Source organism: Herpailurus yagouaroundi, unplaced genomic scaffold (assembly GCF_014898765.1).
Source record: "Herpailurus yagouaroundi ecotype Mexico unplaced genomic scaffold, PumYag 140, whole genome shotgun sequence".
In the NCBI taxonomy this organism is placed as follows: domain Eukaryota; kingdom Metazoa; phylum Chordata; class Mammalia; order Carnivora; family Felidae; genus Herpailurus; species Herpailurus yagouaroundi.
The window spans coordinates 54,922,754-54,943,008 of NW_024412395.1; the positions used below are offsets into that span (position 1 = coordinate 54,922,754).

At 36.1% G+C, this 20,255-nt stretch overlaps 1 protein-coding gene across 1 annotated transcript in view; it reads right to left on the minus strand.

The window, feature by feature from the left end:
- Positions 1-8,905: 8,905 nt before the first annotated feature.
- OLA1 (Obg like ATPase 1) overlaps positions 8,906-20,255 on the minus strand; it is a 173,707-nt gene continuing 162,357 nt past the window's right edge. Inside the window, exons 8-11 of the mRNA XM_040475418.1 lie at positions 15,686-15,826; positions 14,903-14,999; positions 12,726-12,848; positions 8,906-9,414 (exon numbers count right to left, since the gene is read on the minus strand). Coding sequence (XP_040331352.1) covers positions 9,313-9,414; positions 12,726-12,848; positions 14,903-14,999; positions 15,686-15,826 — 463 coding nt within the window. The 3' untranslated portion in view covers positions 8,906-9,312. The remainder of the gene's footprint in view (positions 9,415-12,725; positions 12,849-14,902; positions 15,000-15,685; positions 15,827-20,255) is intronic.

Consider the following 20,255-nt stretch of genomic DNA (forward strand, 5'->3'; position numbering starts at 1 on the left):
ATCAAGATTCCAAGTGATCTTTGAAGACATGCATCAAGGGCGCCTGGCTGGCTCAGTTGGAAAAGCATGCGGCTCTTCATCTTGGGGTTGTGAATCTGAGCCCCACATTGGGTGTAGAGATTACTAACATAAATAATAAACTTAGGAAAATAAAATAAAAACACACATCAGACTGTATGGCTTTGTTGTTGTTGTGGTTGAAAAACTCTAATGGCTATCCATTTAAGTTACAATGAAAGCTCAACACTACGTCATATATACAAGGCCCTGTGTAACTGAGAACCTCTTACTCATTACACATTAGCCACCCCAGCCTATCTGTTCTTCCAAAACACGGGGCTCTGTCTTCCCTTGTAGCCTCTGCATTGGCTGTTCCTACTGCCTGCAATGCTCACACCCTCTTCACTCCTTGAGTTTTGGCTCAAATGAATACACGGAAGTTCTCAGATATGATGTCATTCTAGATGCATCTTTACATTGCCTTCACATCTTTCAGTTATTTAAATGAAAAATTGCATAACTATTTTAATCCCATTTATGTAAAAACAAATATGTATGCACATATATGTACATACAATAACTATTTGGAAGGATACACACCAGGTAACTGAGATTACTTCTGTAATCATACTGTACATACTGCCCCACAACTGACTTTTCCATAAAGCAGTATGAATAAGAAATTTTTCTATGCCAGCTCATATAGATGCACTTTATTCTTTTTAATGGCTGAAGGTATTCTTTTGCATGAGTGTATTATAACTTGCTTCACCATTTCCCTATATTGATGGATACTTAAATTGTTTCCAATTGTTTTTGCTATTACAGTTGAATCTTATTACAGCTGATATGGATTTCAATTCTTTGGATCATAGAAAACAATTTACCTTCTTATGTATGGGAGTCAGTTTTTATCATATTTTCTGAAATAATTCATCCTGTTCAATAGCAAAATGTGGCCATCTTAAGCATTAACAAATTCTTTGTATATGGTTTATATATTGATCTTTCTAACCAACATCTTTAAAAGTTCAAAGTAGGGGTGGGGCACCTGGTAGCTCAGTCGGTTGAGCATCTGATTCTTGATTTCAGCTCAGGTCATGATCTCACAGTTCATGAGATCAAGCCCTGCCTCAGGCTCTGCTCTGGCAGCACAGAGCCTGCTTGTGATTCTCTGTCTCCCTCTCTCTCTATGTCCCTACCCTATTCATGTGCACTCTCAAAAATAAACATTAAAGGGGCGCCTGGGTGGGTCAGTCGGTTAAGCAGCCGACTTCAGCTCAGGTCACGATCTCGCGGTCCGTGAGTTCGAGCCCCGCGTCGGGCTCTGGGCTGATGGCTCAGAGCCTGGAGCCTGCTTCTGATTCTGTGTCTCCCTCTCTCTCTGCCCCTCCCCCATTCATGCTCTGTCTCTCTCTGTCTCAAAAATAAATAAAATGTTAAAAAAACATTAAAAAAAATTAAAAAAAAACTTTATATAAGCACTTTGTGATGATTCAATATTGCTAGTAATGCTTTGTGCACAAGGGCTGTAATTATATAATTACATTTATAATTGAGGGATACACTTTTCTAAATTGAGGTAACATATACAGTACAGTACATAAATCTTGATCATACAGCTTGATGAAATTTTACATATGTATACATCTGAGTAACTGCTCCCAAGATAAAAATATAGAACATTTCTCACACCTTAGCAGACTGAGTGACAGCACATTTTCATTGAGTAGGATACTTTTTAAGCTGCTTTCTTTCAAATTCCCACATTCCTCATTTCTTTAGGATGATTACTTACGATTCTTATGCTAATAATTTGGAGAAGGGACAGTAGGGTGAAGAAATAGGGGAATCACAAGTGTCTGTTGGGTGTTTTCTCATCTGTACTCATCTCTAATCATTTATCTATTTTTAGAAACTGCTCATGGATGTCCTAGGCTGAGTTAAGGAGAAAATCATGGATTGCCAAAATTTGCAGGTTTATATGATCCAGACTGACAGGATTTTCATTCTATTGTCCCCAAATTGTTTCTATTCATTAAGGCCAATAAGGGTCATTCAATGAAGATAATCCTATGTATACTATACTATTTGTAAAGTTATGAACATTTTTTAAAGCTTTTTTTTTAATTTTTGGGGCACCTGGGTGGCTTCATTTGGTTAAACCTCCAACTTCAGCTCAGGTCATGATCTTGTAGTCTGGTCCCTGAGTTCCAGCCTTGCGCTGGGCTCTATGCTGACAGCCCAGAGCCTGAAGCCTGCTTGGGATTCTGTGTCTCCCTCTCTCTGTGTTCCTCCCCAGCTCGTGCTCTGTCTCTCTCTGTCTCTCAAAAATGTAAAAACACTAAAAAAAAAAATAAATAAAAAATAAAATTATTTTTAAGCAATCTCCACACCCAGCATGGGGCTCAAACTCAAAACCCTGAGATCAAGAGTTGCGTGCTCTACCGACTGAGCCAGCCAGGCTCTCTCTCTTTTTTTTTTTTTTTGAATGGGAAGTAATGAGCTGTGCAATTTTGGTTATGCAATTTAATTTCTTTTTTTTTTATTTTTTTATTTTTTTTATTAAAAAAAATTTTTTTTTCAACGTTTATTTATTTTTGGGACAGAGAGAGACAGAGCGTGAACGGGGGAGGGGCAGAGAGAGAGGGAGACACAGAATCAGAAACAGGCTCCAGGCTCTGAGCCATTAGCCCAGAGCCTGACGCGGGGCTTGAACCCGCGGACCGCGAGATCGTGACCTGGCTGAAGTCGGACGCTTAACCGACTGCGCCACCCAGGCGCCCCTATGCAATTTAATTTCTTTGTGTCTTTACCAGAAAAGGGATAATGAGAAAAAAAAAAAAAAAAAAAAAAAAAACCTGGAGATGTAAGAAGAATAATGGAGATACATAAAATAATGAGAGAAAAGTAGGTTATGGTCAGATTATCAATGGCCTCAATTGCTGACTTGATATATTTGGATTTCCTTAGCCTTTCTTTTTACTGCTTTTTTTTCTTGACTGTCCAAAGTCCCCTACGGTATTTTAGTTACACTGTATTGAATAGAATTTTGTGGCTACTCTGTAAATGTAATAACAACTTTCTGTGAGAAAATTCCAATTTCCAAATAACTAATTTACGACCTACTCTTTGCAACAGTTTGTGACTGGTCATTTTGTTAGCATTACTTAACCTTTCTGCTCCTCAGTAACTTCTGACTTACAGAATAGGTGAGTTAAGCAAGATATTCTAAAATGACATTTTCAGCCTAAAAATTCCAAGATTTACATGAAGTCCGGGCATGTTATTAGCAAAAAAAAAAAAAAAAAAGTCAACACGTATCACTCAATCCAACAATTTCCTCTTTGAAAACGTTCTTTAGCAAAAGTAAAATATTAATATTTCTTCTGCAGAACAGGTATTTAAAGAACCACAGAAAAACATGCTGCATAGTTTTCTTGTGTAGAATACATAAGGACTGGGCCTGTTAGGTGATGTTAAAGGGAATTATATAGTAATTTACATCTATTGTGTACCTCTTATACATCTGGAACTCTCTTTAGTCCTTTTGTGCCAGGGCATTTAATCTATGTGTCAGTATGATCTTCATTATGTATATGAAGAAGGACCAGCTTGCACAGGGCGACATCCAAGTAGTGGATGTGTTATCTGAACCTAGATCTGATCACAAGCTCTCTCCACCCTGTAAAGCTGTGCTTGTAACATGGTACAGAAGGTGTGAATTCCCAAGAAGGTGTAATGGAGACAAGTATGGGAAATGTATATGTTTGTTGGGGTAAAAACCTAAGCTGCTACAAGAGAAATACAGTAGCTCAAAGAACAGTGAAGTTTATTTCTTTTTCATTTACCAGCCTCACGGTTAGCAGTCGGGCAGTCGGGTGCTCTGCTCCTCAGTGTCCTTCCTGCCATATCGTGGCTCTACCGTCCTCTGGGGTGCGTCCTCGCATGGATTTTTAATGATGGGCTCTCTGGGACCTGTTGGGAAGGAAAATCGCTCCTGAGGGAAACACACATCCAACAATTTGAAGGCCTAGATCTGGAATCAGCCTTCACTCACATTCCACTGACAAGATTTTAGTCATGCGATCTACACCTGGCTGCAAAGAAGCTGAAAAAGTTTGTAGCAAGACAGCCAGGTGCCTAGATATACTCTATTAAAATTACGAAAAGGGAATGCATTCTGGTAGCCAACTAGCATACCCTCGTATTATGTCACTTCTCAGAGTAAGATCAACAGAGTTGATAAAGTAATCGGCAAGTGCCTCCTTCAAACAGTTCATAGTTATGAAGAGTAGAGTGTTTTATAAAACTATATCCAGAGGACTAGGAAAACGGACTTGCGATGCAATTAACTGAAGATGAGATCTATTCCTTGTACTCTTAAGACAACCAAGATGGTTTATTTCACCAGAAAAAACAAAAAAAAATAGCAATTTGCACAAAGACCAGAAGGAGAGTCAAAGAATCAGACGCATCACTATTTATCAGTCTTTCCCACATTCCTATGGCAACAGAATGCACTGATCTTGCTGGATGGGTTCTGTGCCTTCAAATGCAGGCCAGACACAGGCACTTGAGGACGGTTTCTTTCCTCCTTAGCAGCTTGCCAAGCATGAAAGCAACTCTATCATACATGATGAGAAAGCAGATCTAGAAATGCTTCCCTGGAACAGCATCAAAATGAGCTGTGGTTTGAGAAGCACAACTACAGAGTGAAACGAAGAGTTGGATCTGAGAATCTCAACTCCAGTGATTGAGATCTCATGTTTCACTAAGAACTCTGTTGCACATCCTACAGCTTGTACGTCTGTGATGCGAAACAGGCACATCTCCCTATTACCTCCCATTCTTATGTGTCCTTAGGAGAAATACTGTAACTATCTGTGACCGTGTTTTCACTGTGACCACACAGAGGCAGGGCTAATAAAATGACTTCACTGGTCAAGTAGACAGAAGTATCCTCAATCGAAGAAACCCATTAGAAGACCCAGGAGTGATTTCCTAAACAACATTTACATTTCTCTCTTCTAATTTTACATTTGCCAAGCAACTTTCTGTTCTATGATTTAGTCTTGAGTGGGTACAGATGCTACGAGAAAGTACTCCCAAATGTAAGTTAAAAGAATTGCTATCATTTACTAAGCACTTGCTCGGTACTAAGCAGTTTCAGCATTGTACATGTACAAATTCATTCAATCCTCACAACCATGAGAGAGGTCCTATAACCTGCCTTTGATAGCTGAGAAAACTGGCTCAGAGTAAAGTAACTTGCCTAAACAGGGACACACAACCAGGAAGCAGTGTGGCCAGGATTCAAACCCCGGCCTCGTGACTCCTGAGTATACACCCTTATCATCATTTTCTTACTTACGTATCGGGAACATTTTACTATAAACTGAAGAACTTGTCATTCTAGTTTATAAATTAGTCTCAGAAGTTTGGAAAATGTTACACACAGCATAGGCTGAGCTGAGAAAAGCAAGTCCCGAAACCTGTAAAGCCAAGGCCCGTATCAGATACTGGCTTAAGAACTCTTCGAAGTGCTGCTGGTCCAATGAGTCCCCTGTTTTTAAAAAATATTTCCTAGTTGCAACATGGGGCTTTTCATTAAGATACTAATTTGCAAGTGGCTCAGGATATTCCTAGACCAGGAAGGCAATTCAAAAGCTGTCAGTTTTTATAGGGGCCCCAAATTAATTAGGAGACAAAGTCACTCAAAAGTCAAACCTCTTTTTTAATTTTTGAGAGAAGGGGGGGGAGGGGTGGGAGAGAGGGAGACACAGAATCTCAGGCAGGGTCCAGGCTCTGGGCTGTCAGCTGAGAGCCCAATGCAGGGCTTGAACCCACGAACCACAAGATCATGACCTGAGCCGAAGTTGGACTCAACCGACTGAGCCATCCAGGCACTTTTTTTTTTTTCTTTTTTAAGGTCAAACCTGGCTCTTTTATTCTATCACTATAGTGTATTTTTACAAGCTTAAAAGGAGACCAATTTTCGTGACTAAGCAGCTTGCCATTAGGAATAATCATTTCTGAAGTCTCTGGCAAAATAAAAGAAGAGCATTTAGTGCATGTAAGTAGACTAATCAGAAAAATATGAGACAGGAAAAGAAGGGGTTTTCTGTCTCTGACTTTTTGGGGTTTTTTTAAGATTTTATTTTAAAGTAATCTCTGCACCCAACATGGGCTCATACTCACAACCCCGAGATCAGGAGTTGCATGCTCTCTACTGATGGAGCCACTCAGGTGCCCTGGTCTCTGACTCTTTGAAGGAGAGCGGACAGAACTGTTACAAAGAATCTTTGAGAATATAATACAAAGAGACAACTGGAGATAAATATCAATATGGATTTTAATGCAAGAAAGTTAACTTAATCATGAGTAAGAAGACTTGTTCTCCAAATGGAGCTGGCAATTTATAAGTGAACAGAAGCTTCACTCATAACTACGTAAATAATGATAAGTATTTGTGCTTTTTTGGGCGGGGTCCTGGCTCTAATTTGAGCCATGCCTACAAAGCGAGTTATGAAGGTAATATGATAAAAGTAAACTAAGTGCTATCACACTTTTTTTCAAGCTCTCAGCACAAATCTAACCTCATCTAACACAAATTTGACTCAGATGGATCTACAGATAGGTGAAGAAAACATCCACTTACAATCCTAAAAATACATTATTACCAATATCAAACAAGGGAAAACATGAAGATATAGGCATATACCCAGTTATCTGTATGTAAAAGTTCTTAGAATTCTCAACTTTTGTAGAAAATACAATTTTTCATGTGTATAGAGAATGCTGCAGAACTTCTAACCAAATTCAACATTTTTAGCATTTAATTTCAGCCCGTAGTGAAGTTACCTCAAAACTTCTTTCTTTTATTAATGGTTCTGTTCTGCAATGCACAATTATCACATTAGAAGTTATAGAGAAAGTACAATTACATACTCTTAAAGCCTTTTTAATGAGATTTCAAACTTCTTTAGGAAGTCTATGCAGTTTGGGGCACGTGGGTGGCTCAGTCAGTTAACCCTCTGACTCTTGATTTCAGCTCAGGTCATGGTCTCACAGTTCACGGGTTCGAGCCCCATGATGGGCTCTGTGCTGGCAGCACGGAGCCTGCTTGGGATTCTCTGTCTCCCTTTCTCTCTGCCCCTCCCCCACTCTCTCTTTCATAAATAATTTTTTTTTTTAAAGCGTTCTCTTAAAAAAAATAGCCTATGCAATTCACTTTGGAGAAGATTCAAAAGCAAGAGATTTGATTTCCTTTTATATTGCTGAAATCCTTACCAATCCACTAATCTATACATTCCTCCAATACAGAAAAATAACAAGAATTTACACAACAAACTTGGTTCACTGCACCCGTACCCGAGTTTCATTTATGTTTTATCTAGTTCCACTTATTCTTATTTTTCTCCTGTTTACTAATTTTTATGTTTGCAGAAGACCAGCATTTGATTCCTGAAAAGAGCATATTCACTAAAGAGCTTCTCAATTATATTCATTACTTGCCCAAATGCCCAAATACTCTTTAAATATCCTTTCCTCTGTATAGCTAAATCCCCAAATGCTTAAAAAAATACTTATTTATTTTAAGAGAACACAAGCGGGGAGCCTGACATGAGGCAATCTCATGAACCATGAGATCATGACCTGAGCCGAAGTCAAGAGTTGGACGCTTACCCGAGACTGAGCCAGCCACCTAGGTGCCCAGCCAAATCTCCTTTAAAATCACTTCTTTTCTTGCCTTTTGTGCTACACTAAGTAACTTTCAGTGTTAAGTTTGTGTGTGTGTTTTTAGTACTTCCTTATCTTTAATGTGACAAAGTAATATAGTAGAGGCAAAGGCTGGCCTGAGTGTGAACCTGCATTCCACTGAAATGGTGCTAGGATCATAGAAAATCACAAAAGGCCATGGACGGGGAAAAGGGAGGTCTGGCAGGACTGTGAACATGGGAAAGAAAGCGAGGCTCAGGGATGAGGACACTCTGAGACTATCATCGTAAGAGAAGGCTAAGTGGCAAAACGTCTCCAAATAACTAAGTTTGAAACTATTTTCTTTCAGAATTTTCTGCTACAATTTCCGAAAGTTCTTAACTTACACATACTAAAATTTCAAGTAGCCTAAGATATTCTAATAGAAAATATAAGAACATTTACAGTTTTCAAGGTCTAATCTTTTTAGCAGTGAACTTTTACACTCACTATGGAAATGAAACAAGAATGTAACCCACCAGACACAAATGGTTAGTTTTCACAGTAATTCCATAATTTCAAAGGAAACATTAAAAATGAATACTCTTGGGGCGCCTGGGTGGCGCAGTCAGTTAAGCGTCTGACTTCAGCCAGGTCACGATCTCGCGGTCCGTGAGTTCGAGCCCCGCGTCGGGCTCTGGGCTGATGGCTCGGAGCCTGGAGCCTGTTTCCGATTCTGTGTCTCCCTCTCTCTCTGTCCCTCCCCCCGTTCATGCTCTGTCTCTCTCTGTCCCAAAAATAAATAAACATTGAAAAAAAAAATTTAAAAATGAATACTCTCCTCAATATAATCAGAACCACCACCAAAAAGCCCTTAATTTTTGAAGCAGAATTTGTTTCCAGCATTATTTTCTTTTTGGTCACAGTCTATCTATGGTCTATCCTTTGTAACGTCATTGCTATCATCTTTCAAAAAAATGTCCATCTACAAATTAATTAACTTTCTTGAGACAAATCCCTGGTATACTATTCTTCTGATTCCCGTGAAAGACTCACTTTTAAGATACAATTGCAGCTGCCCCACACTGCCAGTTACTGTGTCATACACACGCCTTAAAATTCTGTAATCAGCAACCACCAGGTGCCGTATCGCATTCAGCACACCACAGTCAGTCAATACAGACATCCCCAAACACACCAAGGCTGGTTTTGTCAAATGTTTTATTGAGTGTAGACATCTGGAGTACTGTAAAACATGCATTATCTGTAGATTCAAAAAGGAGCAAGCCACATTGTCCTCACTGTCAAATGTGTCAGGCTTGGCATCCATGATGGAGATTAATGAAGTATCATGAGAGTAATATGGTTCCTGAAAAGCCTCTACAATTTGGACTAGGGTCTTAATCACGTGAAAAGCAAAGCTGTTCACATTTAGTGAACTTGCATTTCATTGGAGGTACACAGTATTTTAATTTTAAAACAAAAATAATTCTGTTTTTAGAAGATTCCCATCCCCCAACTGTATCTGTCCCTCAGTTTTCAGAAATTTTAATTTAAAAAAATCATATCCCTTTTTGGAAGTTGTACATTTATCTGAACAATAACTACAATTTATTTCTTCTTCGGTTGCTGAGGTGTATTAAATTTGAAGAAGATAATATCTCCATCTTCGACAATGTAATTTCTGCCTTGTTGTCTGTACTTTCCAGCAGCCTGTAAAGAGGAGATAGAGAGGAAATGGGTTATTTTAAAACTAAATACATGAGGTAAATGGTAGCAGCAGATGCAAAAAGTATTCTACTTCTTGGGTCATATTAAACACAACAAGAAATACGGGAAAACATGTAAGTTCAAAACTAGACTAGGAGAGAAGCAAAGTCTTCCTGATTTGGGCAGAACTAGATTTTCCATATGTACATAATCATAATGTATTCTCTACTAAATTGTTGGTACATAAATGTAATTATACCAATATCATTAAGTTTCATTACATGCTGTTTATGGTACATTTCTGATGTGTCTGCAAACATCCGGCAAGTCACTGTAACAAAACAGATCAAACCAGGCAGGAAGACTAGACAACTAGTTCGAAGCTACTTTATTTGCTTAAGGAAAATATTTGGTGATACTGGTGATGCCAAAGAGTCTGCTACAAGAGAGACTATTACCAATTTTAATGTACAGATTTTAAATTATTTCCTTGAATTTTTTTTATTTAGTCTTGACAACAGCCAGAGTAGTGTGTACTAAAATTCATCACGAAGAAGTTTACTGACTAACGGCCCTAGTTACAAGCAGACTCTAACAGGTTGGAACTGCAAAGACAGATATTTTTCCCACTTGTAAATTAGTCGGCAAAGCAACTGATTCCACCTGCTGGCATGCAGATCCCCAAGTGCAATCCGCCAGTAATTCTAATACAAACAAGCAGCAGTTCCAGGGACCCAGGTTCACCCCAGGTGCAGCACACACTCTCCACCCTAAGCACAACAGGCTCTTCAGCATCTACACTTAACACTGCACACAACTGACACAGTCCCACAGGACCCCACCATCGACCACTCAACAATGAGAACTCAAGGATCTTTTGGGAAAAATTCTCCAAAGTATTTTCTCTCTGCTAGAATTTACTGAGAACATGAAACCTTTGCCCAACAAGATTAGTACTTCTCTTTGAGGATGTTGATAAGAATGTTCAAAGTCAAGTACAATTATACTAATCAGACACAACACTAACAGAGATCATATATCTGAGGTTAAAATCAACAAACCAGATCACAGAACCCTAGTAAGCATATTTTCAAATGTCTAGACTACTTATTAAAAATCACCTACTAACAATGTGCTATTAAAATGGAACCATTTTTTAAAAAACCAAGATACCCTAACATTCTAAAAAGATACAGATAGATATACACATAAACACACACATACCCACATTCACATGATTTCTGTAAAGACATGTGATATATTGAAGGCCATATGCTACTTATTTTGAGAATCTAAAGCCCCCTATTATAAAACAGTATAGACAATTTAAATCAAATACGTATTGACATGACATATTAATGTAAGTTTATATACTTTGTTACCACTCAACTTTACTACTAATTAAAGGTGACAGTGTTCCTTTAAATTCTCTAGAGACCATTTAATCCATTTCCACTGCTATCAGAAACACTGGTTGAAAAAAAAAATCAATACCCATTTGTGAATCTTGAGTATGTATTAAACAAGACACGTCTAACCAGTTCATTTGCACTTGAAAGCAGCCATCTGTAGAAGCCAGCTTTGCCTAAGCAGATATGATTGCTAATAATGTGATATCCCTGTAGACTACAAAGCCCACACAGAGCTATTCAGTATATAGTTCACAGCACTGGCATTAAATTAGTTATGCTGCACTGGTGTTAGAAATACATATATATATACATACACACATACACACGTACACAATCTTGCTCTCAAACGTAAAACCTACTTGATAATATACAAGTAAATATTTGTTGAAAAGAGAGCATAATGCAATTCATAAATGCTTTACTTGGAGTTCAAATTCTGAAATATTAGTTTTGGTGATGAAAAACCACATAAAATACTTTTAATGGTATTCTAAGCTGAAAAGCCAGAGGTCATTCTTTTCTAATTTATAATATAAAAGCTTCCAGTGAGTGTTAAGCATTTCTACAAGCAAGAAATATTATTGTATTATATATGATAAAGTTTCTCTGTATAGTGCAAGGAAGCGTTCCCAATTTATGTATCCTTCAACTTTATTACAACATAGACACTGATTAAGGATGGGTAAAACATGTTTACAGAATATAAAAAAGAAGCATCGGTTCTTGAATTCTAGTACTAGAAAGACATCCTTAATCATATTTACTTCATGAAAAAATACACATGCCAACATGATGTAGCATGTTGAAAAATAATCTGAGATTTTTCAAGTCTGATTAGCATTCCTGACAAAGTTCAATCTCAGTATTTGTGTACCTATCAATACAAATGACACCATTAAAAAGTTAGTGACTTTGTTTAGTTATAAAATGTAACTTCTTTCACTCCACTTAAAAATCAAAATGGGGCTCTCACTCTACACTGAACCAATTATACCAAGATTTTTCCCTCTTCTTCCTGGGGTCCCAACAGTTCTATTAAAGTCCTGCTGTCCAGTATGATCTTTCCAATGATTACCAATGAGAATAAACTAAACTTGAAACAAACTTTTTTTGCATTCCTTTCAAATTACCAAACAGTAAACACAAGAGAGACCTTTTAGACTTCTTAATATTTTCTATGGTATTCTTCAAATACCGAATTCAATGAAAGATAAAGAAGCCTTCCTACAATGTCAGTTTAATCACTTGACCTATTTATCAATTACAGATGACACAGTATTAGATTTTGCTAAGTAAAACCTAATAAAGCCAAACTAAGCTTGCAGAATTTACGTTAAAAAAAAAATCATTATTCATGTATAAGCACTGCTTCATTGTTAGTGGTTGCAAATCAAATTATACTTATTAGCTAAAATAAAGCATGATTTTGGACCTGCCCTCTAGTGTTGAGAAAGCAAATCAAATTCCCAAAGATCTTAAAAAAAAAAAAAAAAAAAAAAAGTACAACTATGAAGTTTTAGCAAGAACAGATTTTGGTTAACTACATTTCTGTCTCTTTCCTTGAATTGATCATGAGCATATATATACTACTTTTACTTTAGATATTCAAATGTAAAAAGTATAATTTTCCTTTGGCCATTAGTGAACAAATTCTTTGAAATTATTTATAATTACTTAAAATTATTTTTATTTTCAGTTTTAGAAAAATGCCACAAATATATACTGATAATTCACACATTTTAAAAATTATCTAAAAGCATGTAAACAGCAACAGCTCTTCAATCAGTTGACAGGAATACTAAACCCTGACACACATTTTAAAAGACAGCTATCATTCATTTGAATGAGTATTTTTATATTAGTAAAAATTATACAATATGAAACCAGAAGATAATTCCTTACCTTGACTGCATTTTCAGAACCTTCTTCTTTAAAATCTTCGTATTTCATTACTTCAGCCATAATGAATCCTTTTTCAAAATCTGTGTGAATCTTTCCTGCAGCCTGAGGAGCCTTCGTCCCTTTCTTTGAGAAGAAAGACCAGAGAAAACTAATTGCATTTAAGATGATTGATTGTAAGCGTAGAGTTTCTTTTCTCTGATCTGCAGTTGGGTTCAACTTAAACTTAGTTTAATATCACAGTTAAGATGTCAGATATACAATTAGTCCAATGTGAACACTGGGCACTGTCTGTGCAGCAGATTTTAGCACAGACAGATCAGTAGATATTAAAGAAGCATGGCTTTGTTTTTCCTGACTGTCATCCAGTTTTATTGATTTAGATGCAGTGGTCTAGTTTGGGTGTAGGTTTCATTTCGATTTTCTATTCTTCACAGTGGAAAAAAAAATAAGGATTTTAAAGTAACTTTCAAGCTGAATTATCAAAGGTTTAAAAAAGATAAAAAGCCTTAAAATTTCAGCTCATTTAAAGAACATATAAAAATCAATATACAAAGGGACATTTTAAAGACATTTCCAACAAATCATAAAAATCTATGTTCAGCAAATAATTTTGAAATTCTCATAAAATTTCAGTAATAAAATTTCCAAACATTTAACATAATACAGGCTGCCTCTAACCATCAGGAAGGAAAATTCAAGTTGATATGGGAAGAAAAATGTCTTATAATTACTCCATATGTTAAATTACAAGGACATACATTCCAGACACACACAACCATGGAAAGAAATTTGAGAAATAATGGTGACCTAAAGGCTGCTTAATAAAGCATGTTAAAGTGATAAGGAGTCTGACACTATAAAGCACAGTTTTTACAATAAAAGATGTATTGGGTTAATATGGCTACTCACTGATGCTTACCTGACTAAATATCTTAGCACATTAAATCATGGATACTTACAATCAGTCTTAAGATAAACCAGCTTTCACATTTTCAAGCCCAGAACATGTTATCTTTCCTGCTACATATACTTAAGTTTGGAAGTTTAAAGGCTTTAAAATATATAGTGAAAATAAACCGTGGCAATTTGTTTACCAACTTGGATTTGCTTTGACATTATTTTCTTAGTCTATATAAAAGGACCTTGGTTAGAAGTCAATCAAACATTTCTTTACAAAGAGGAGAAGGAATAAAAAGTGAATCTCATTCACACAACACATTGAACATTACATTGAACTGCCTCCGTGATTCTACCCATATTAAATCAAAATAAATCTAACGATAAATTATGATAGTCAGTGAAAACAGAAATCAAAATAGCATTAAAATTTATCATGGAGCATATACTAAAAAAAGCATAATGGAAGAATCCATAAGACAAGGAGTATTTCTAAAAGTTATGACATTATTTTTATATCCTGTAATGCTATTTGGGACTACATATATTTCAAAATATTTTTAAGTAGTAACTACCATATTACAATATATTTACATTTAAAAGCAAGCCATTACAGTTCACAGTTTCTATTGTCCTCTGGGAATAAATTAGTCATTCTTTCTGGTCGTAATCAGTATACATCAATATTTAAAATACATATCACATTTTTAAAGAAGAAAGACTGAATATATAACATTGCAAAAATAAATACCACTTCTATGAATTCAAATAAAAAAGCATGAATTATTACACATTGAGTTTAGCTCTTTGAGCCCAACTGTGTATCTATGAAGAGCATAATGATGTCATATTGCTTTTATTGCTGAAAATGTAATCCGAGCAAAGCAAAGGAGGAAAGAACCACCCGCAACCCAAACAAACTTAGCGAATACAAAATGAAAAGCAACATCAATTTCACTGCAGACAAACCCAGTCACACAGATTAAGCAAGCACAATACTGGTGCGTCTTATCTCTGACCACAGGAGGAGGGTAGACAGATTCTACAGGATGAAGAAATTCAGACTATGTAATAGGCAGAATCAATTGTTACCTGCCTCAATCAATGCCGCTCCACTTTCACTGTTCAGCAGCTCACAAATAATTAAAGTTATCCTGGACAAAAACCTCATCTGTAATGACTAGCTAACCGCCACCATGACAAACTTCAAAGTCAGTGATATCAATCTGAATTCAATAGTGTGGAACTGGATATAGCTGATGAATAAGTATGAATCTTACCCTGATGGTCCATGCACGTACTTCATCTGGGCCTGCAGTGAAAAAGTATTCTAGTTGGAGTGCTGCAAACCCAGCCTTAATGATCTTTGGCAAAGCACTGAAATAAAATGAAACAAATTCACTCAACATATAAGTTGATTGTGCCAGAGATCAGTATAGAGCTAAAATTATTCATTTCAAACAGAAATGTTAAAGATATTAGTAAATGACCATTCATCTTTCATAATACACTTGAAGAGGACTGAAAGCATGTAACTGTTTCTAAAAACCCCTTCTAAAATAGGTTTTAATTATATTAGTCTGAATGTATCATTTCGAACTGTTTACCGTAAAAAAAAAAAAATTTGATCTACCCATCCTAAAACTATTTTCCTCCAATATTAATTATTTCCAGGACATGGGTCATGCAAGCAACATTATTTGACTGAAATCCAATGTTTAAACAATATATTAGTGTTACTCAGAAAAAATTAAGGCAACTGATTCACCCTTTCCCCTCCCCCACTGAACATGACGAAAGAGTTTTGGCGATCATTCCTTCTCAAAAATATACATAACTAATACCTATGTTATAATTAAAACACTGTACAGAGATGACAGATGACAGTTAAAAACTTAATTTAAAATAAATCTTTTCACTCTGTCTCATGGTAAAGAAAGGAGAAGATTCCCTCTTTATAATGGTAATTACTCTGTCATTTATTATTCTATCAGCGCAAGCAATTAAATTACTGCAAGGAAATAGTTGATAATAAAGTGTAGGGAAAATGAATGCTAATTAACCTTTGTGTCATGTTCGCTTCCAGATACTTCTGTCTCTCCTCAGCACTCAATTCTTGCAACTTGAGTTCCAAGGCCCCACTAAAAGGAATGACCAAGGCACCTGGGTCATACTTGTCCACCCACTCTTTAATTTTTATCAACCTGTAGACAAAAAAGGGCACAACATTATCTTGTAGTGCATGCATGACTGTACCACATTCATTATTATCAAGTAGCACATACATATTCATAAGAATTGCACGGTTTTATGATGCCATCTTTTTGTGTATAGCTTTCCAAGGTCAAGGCATTAACAGGCAGCAATTGCTTCAGGTATACGCCATGAGATTTTACTGTAATCTAGTTTTACTTTAGCACATTTTCAATACAAACTATTACACAAATATTATAAAACTTTTTAAACTTACACTAAATTTTTTCAGCATTAACACCTGTGCCCTTGAAAACCTCAATTTTATGATTTATATTATTTTCCTTACTTTACAAAGTAAAATGTTAAGAAGCAAAAATGTCAAGTTCTGTTTATATAGGAACCATAACCTAAAAAGTGCCAGATAATTGTGAAGTTTTTGTCAAATAAATAATTGGTTCCACCCAGATATTTATATGCCTAGTTCAGTTCCCTCTGGGACTAACAAAAGCTTACAGTTACACCTGGTTGTGAGGGAGATTTCTGCTAATCAAGACAAACACATCCAGAAACACAGATTTACAAACCTAGTTGATTATATATGCACACCATTCTTAACGAATCTCACTTTTGTAGGACCACAAATAAGGGAACTGCAGAGGAAATAAATTCCTTTAATCACAAAGGGTTTAGAAAGCCAAATCAGTTAGGGAATAGATACCAAGTGTTTGCTGAAAGGATGTTATTGAATGATTTCTTTTTCTTCCAAATCATGGAGTATTCTGGCAAAGCAGTAGTTAGAAAATGAAGAAGTATAGTGAATATATTAACCAGGTTCTGATTCTAGCTTTTAATTCCTGGGCAGGTTACTGAAACTTTCTTTCTTTCTTTTTAATAATGTTTATTTATTCTTGAGAGAGAGACAGAGACAGAGAGAGAGAGAGAGAGAGCACGAGCAGGGGAGGGGCAGAGAGAGACAGAGAGAGAGAGAGAGAGAGAGAGAGAGAGAGAGAGAGAGAGAGAATCTGAAGCAGGCTCCAGGCTCTGAGCTGTCAGCCACCCAGGTGCCCCAAGAAGCCTCAGTTTCCTCATCTATAAAAATGGAGATAATTATAGTACACATTATATTGTAATGAACCTAGAAAAGTAATGCCTGGCCTCCAATAAATGGTATTACTATTATTTTAACTGTTAATAATAACAGTAGTTACTATTATTTTCATTCTCAGATTATCATAGATTATATGCCTATGATTCTGGAACAGGGTTTAGTATAGAAGTGAATATAGATGTCATAGAAACTTATGTTAAAAATGTTAATGCATACAAGTCTTACATAACCCTACTAGTCTCCCAAATTTAGACCAAGGTTTTAATAGCTATTATGGCAAAAAAAAATTGTGGCAGGTATCCTTTAAATAATCAATGTAAATGCCACCTTAGAAACACAAGAACTGGACCACAAATTCATCAAAACTCACCTATCAAAGAAAATGACAGGGGATCAGAGTTATTATAAAATTAAGAATATAGCCTACTGAGTAGGATTTAGGATGGGATAAAGGAGTGAAATATTCACACAACAGTATGTACATGTTTACATACAGCAGTTTGTACATGTTTGTTATAGAAGGCTAACCTATAATTTACTTATTTAATATGTTATCAGTGGTTTCTGATCTTAATTTTTTTTTCCTTTGGTCACATCCTAAAAGAATGGAACAATCCCTAAGATTATTTTGGAATAAAGTATGTGTCCTTTAAAATAAGAAATCCAAACCAGATATTTTATTATCCAAAATTATGAAGGACAGGTTAAAGAAAAAAGGGAAAATCTGTTTTTATTTTTATTATTATTTTTAAAGATTTTACTTTTAAGTAATCTCTACACCCAATGGGGGGCTCAAACTCACAAGCCCGAGACCAAGAATTGCACACTCATACTCCACAGACTGAGCCAGACAGGTGCCCCCAAAAAGGGAAAATTTAAATTGATATACTTCTGCCTATAAGAACATTATAAGATTCTAAGTTACTTCACAGACTTACACTATTCAAACAAACGATATGGTTTAATAACATACGTTTATTATACAAGTCAGAATCAAGTGTGTGTGTGTGTGTGTGTGTGTGTGTGTGTATTCATTGAAAATGAAATAAAACAAGCCCAGGTAAGAGGATAATATAAAAATATAATACACATTTTGTTTCATAAATATGGTCAACATAACTAATAAAACCAGAACTGTTATGAAACAACAAGATAAAAAATAATTACTTTGGCTAAAACATCAATTCAGAATAACAATAGTTCTACCCTGTCATTTTAACAGCCTTTCCTGCAGAATCCTCAGAGGGATTATTTGCATTCCTCAGGTGTTCTATTGTACAATTCAGATGAATAAAGACTTACAAATCATTCCTCTACCGCCAATGTGAGACTTTGATCTGGTGAATACACCATTGTACCTTAACTATAATTGGCAAAAAACCTGACAGTGTAGAGCATCACAAGCTTAATAACAAAGGAGAATATCTCAAAGTGTTGACAGATGATCTTCATAATGCAGAAGCAGAGCTGGTACATTTTAGCAATAAATGAGCACTGAGGTCTAAAGGTCTCTAAAGTGACTGACATCAGACCTGCTATAGCCTCACTAAAAGAAAAAGGTACCGGAGCACTCTCCGTAAAGTGAGTTAGGCTCTTTGCCTGCAAGCTTCACTTTTGTGACTTTCACTGTCATAGAAAACACAGGGAAGATGAAAAGTGAGTTAGGTTCTTTGGCTGTCTGCTTTACTTTTGTTACTTTTACTATCAAACAAAAGTGAGAAATGTCCCAAAGTGATTTTTAATTACATATTTGAAGTAAGCCTTCAGTAATGAAAACATAGTCCTCAATTTTAAGATTATAGACTGAAATACATATAATATATCTATTAGGTCTTATGGTTACAAAAGTGTGATAATGAGGCCAAGATCACAAGTTTGAACCCCATTGGGACCAGTTACCTTTTGCAGAAAAAAATGTCTATTCTATTGCTACAAACCATACCCCAAACTATAGTTAGTCATCTAAAAAATGTGTGCTACTAGCACAAGAGGGATATGAAAAATCAAAGTTGAGCTCAGTACCACCACCAGAAAAACAGTTTCAAGTACATTCTGTCAAAGTGACTGAATAATAATCTCCATATACAACGTTAACAAATGTCTAAAGAACACTATCCAATTGTTAGAGACCAAAATAATGAAAATGATGATGAAACTGTCACAGAATATCAAATTATATAAGGAGAGACAAAACAGTAAAGACACTACACTCCCAAAGAGTTAAGCTGTAAAGACTTTGATAATGTTCATTTTGCAAATTTATACAACCAGATTATTGCAAGGGGATCCACCCTTCTCTTGATAAGGAGCCAGAGCCACGCTGATTTCCCCAAAGTCTTATGAGTGACAAATGGAAAAAGGAATTGCCATTAGTTGTATTTTTCTCTCTGGTAATGATTCCATAGCAAGGGGACAAAGCAAAGACAAGGAGTTTTAAGACTAAAAGGATGATGCTTTGGAGATACACTGGCAGGTTGTGAGGTGAGACTGTTTGGCAGAACAAGATCTTTAATATTAAATTAGTATTCGATTTCCAAAAGATCATGTCTCAAATGTATCTTTGCTCTTATAATCTGACCTTCTCAGCAAGTCTTAAAATTCCAGATTCCATAATTTGATTTTCCTAGGGTTTATTTACATTGCTTGTATTTCTTTTCCCAGATACTAATTTTATTTCTAAAAATTCTATTTGTTTCTCTTTCAAATCTACCTGCTCTTTTTAAGAATATTTTACTCTTATTTAATGAGTTCTTAGTCCCTTTCCCTATTTTAAGCAGATTAAAAGTTCTTTTTGGACTGCTCTAATTACTTCTGGTTTCTTGGGTAAAACTCTGCCCCCCCATCGTTTGTCACCTGCAAGCAGCCTCTCAAACAGTTGGTTCCTTTGTATGTGCTGTGCCGTTTGGGTCATTTGTGTGTGGTCATTTGGCAGCAGCAGTCAAGTTCCAAGGGTGTCTGCTTCCCCATGTTTAGAGATCTATCTATGGAGTAGTTTTGCGCTTATTCTTCCAGGAAAGAGCTATGTAGGGTCATGGGCTCTGGATCATTTTAAGGCTTAGTTATTTCTGCATTAGGCTATTGGTCATGCAAATTAAGGCCTCCTACCTCATATAGTTCTGTCCTAGTCTCTAATTCCTGATAGTACAGTTTCCTCCTTTGTCTGGAAGGGGTGGGAATGGAAGGCATTTTTCTAGCACCTGATTATGGAAAGGATAGCTTTTTCTAAGCTTTTATGAATGAGCCTCATTCTGGTACCTGCAGTCCAGGGCCCATGCCTGGACTCTTATTCCTATGGCCACCAAGGCTTCTAGGCCATATATTAGCTGGGT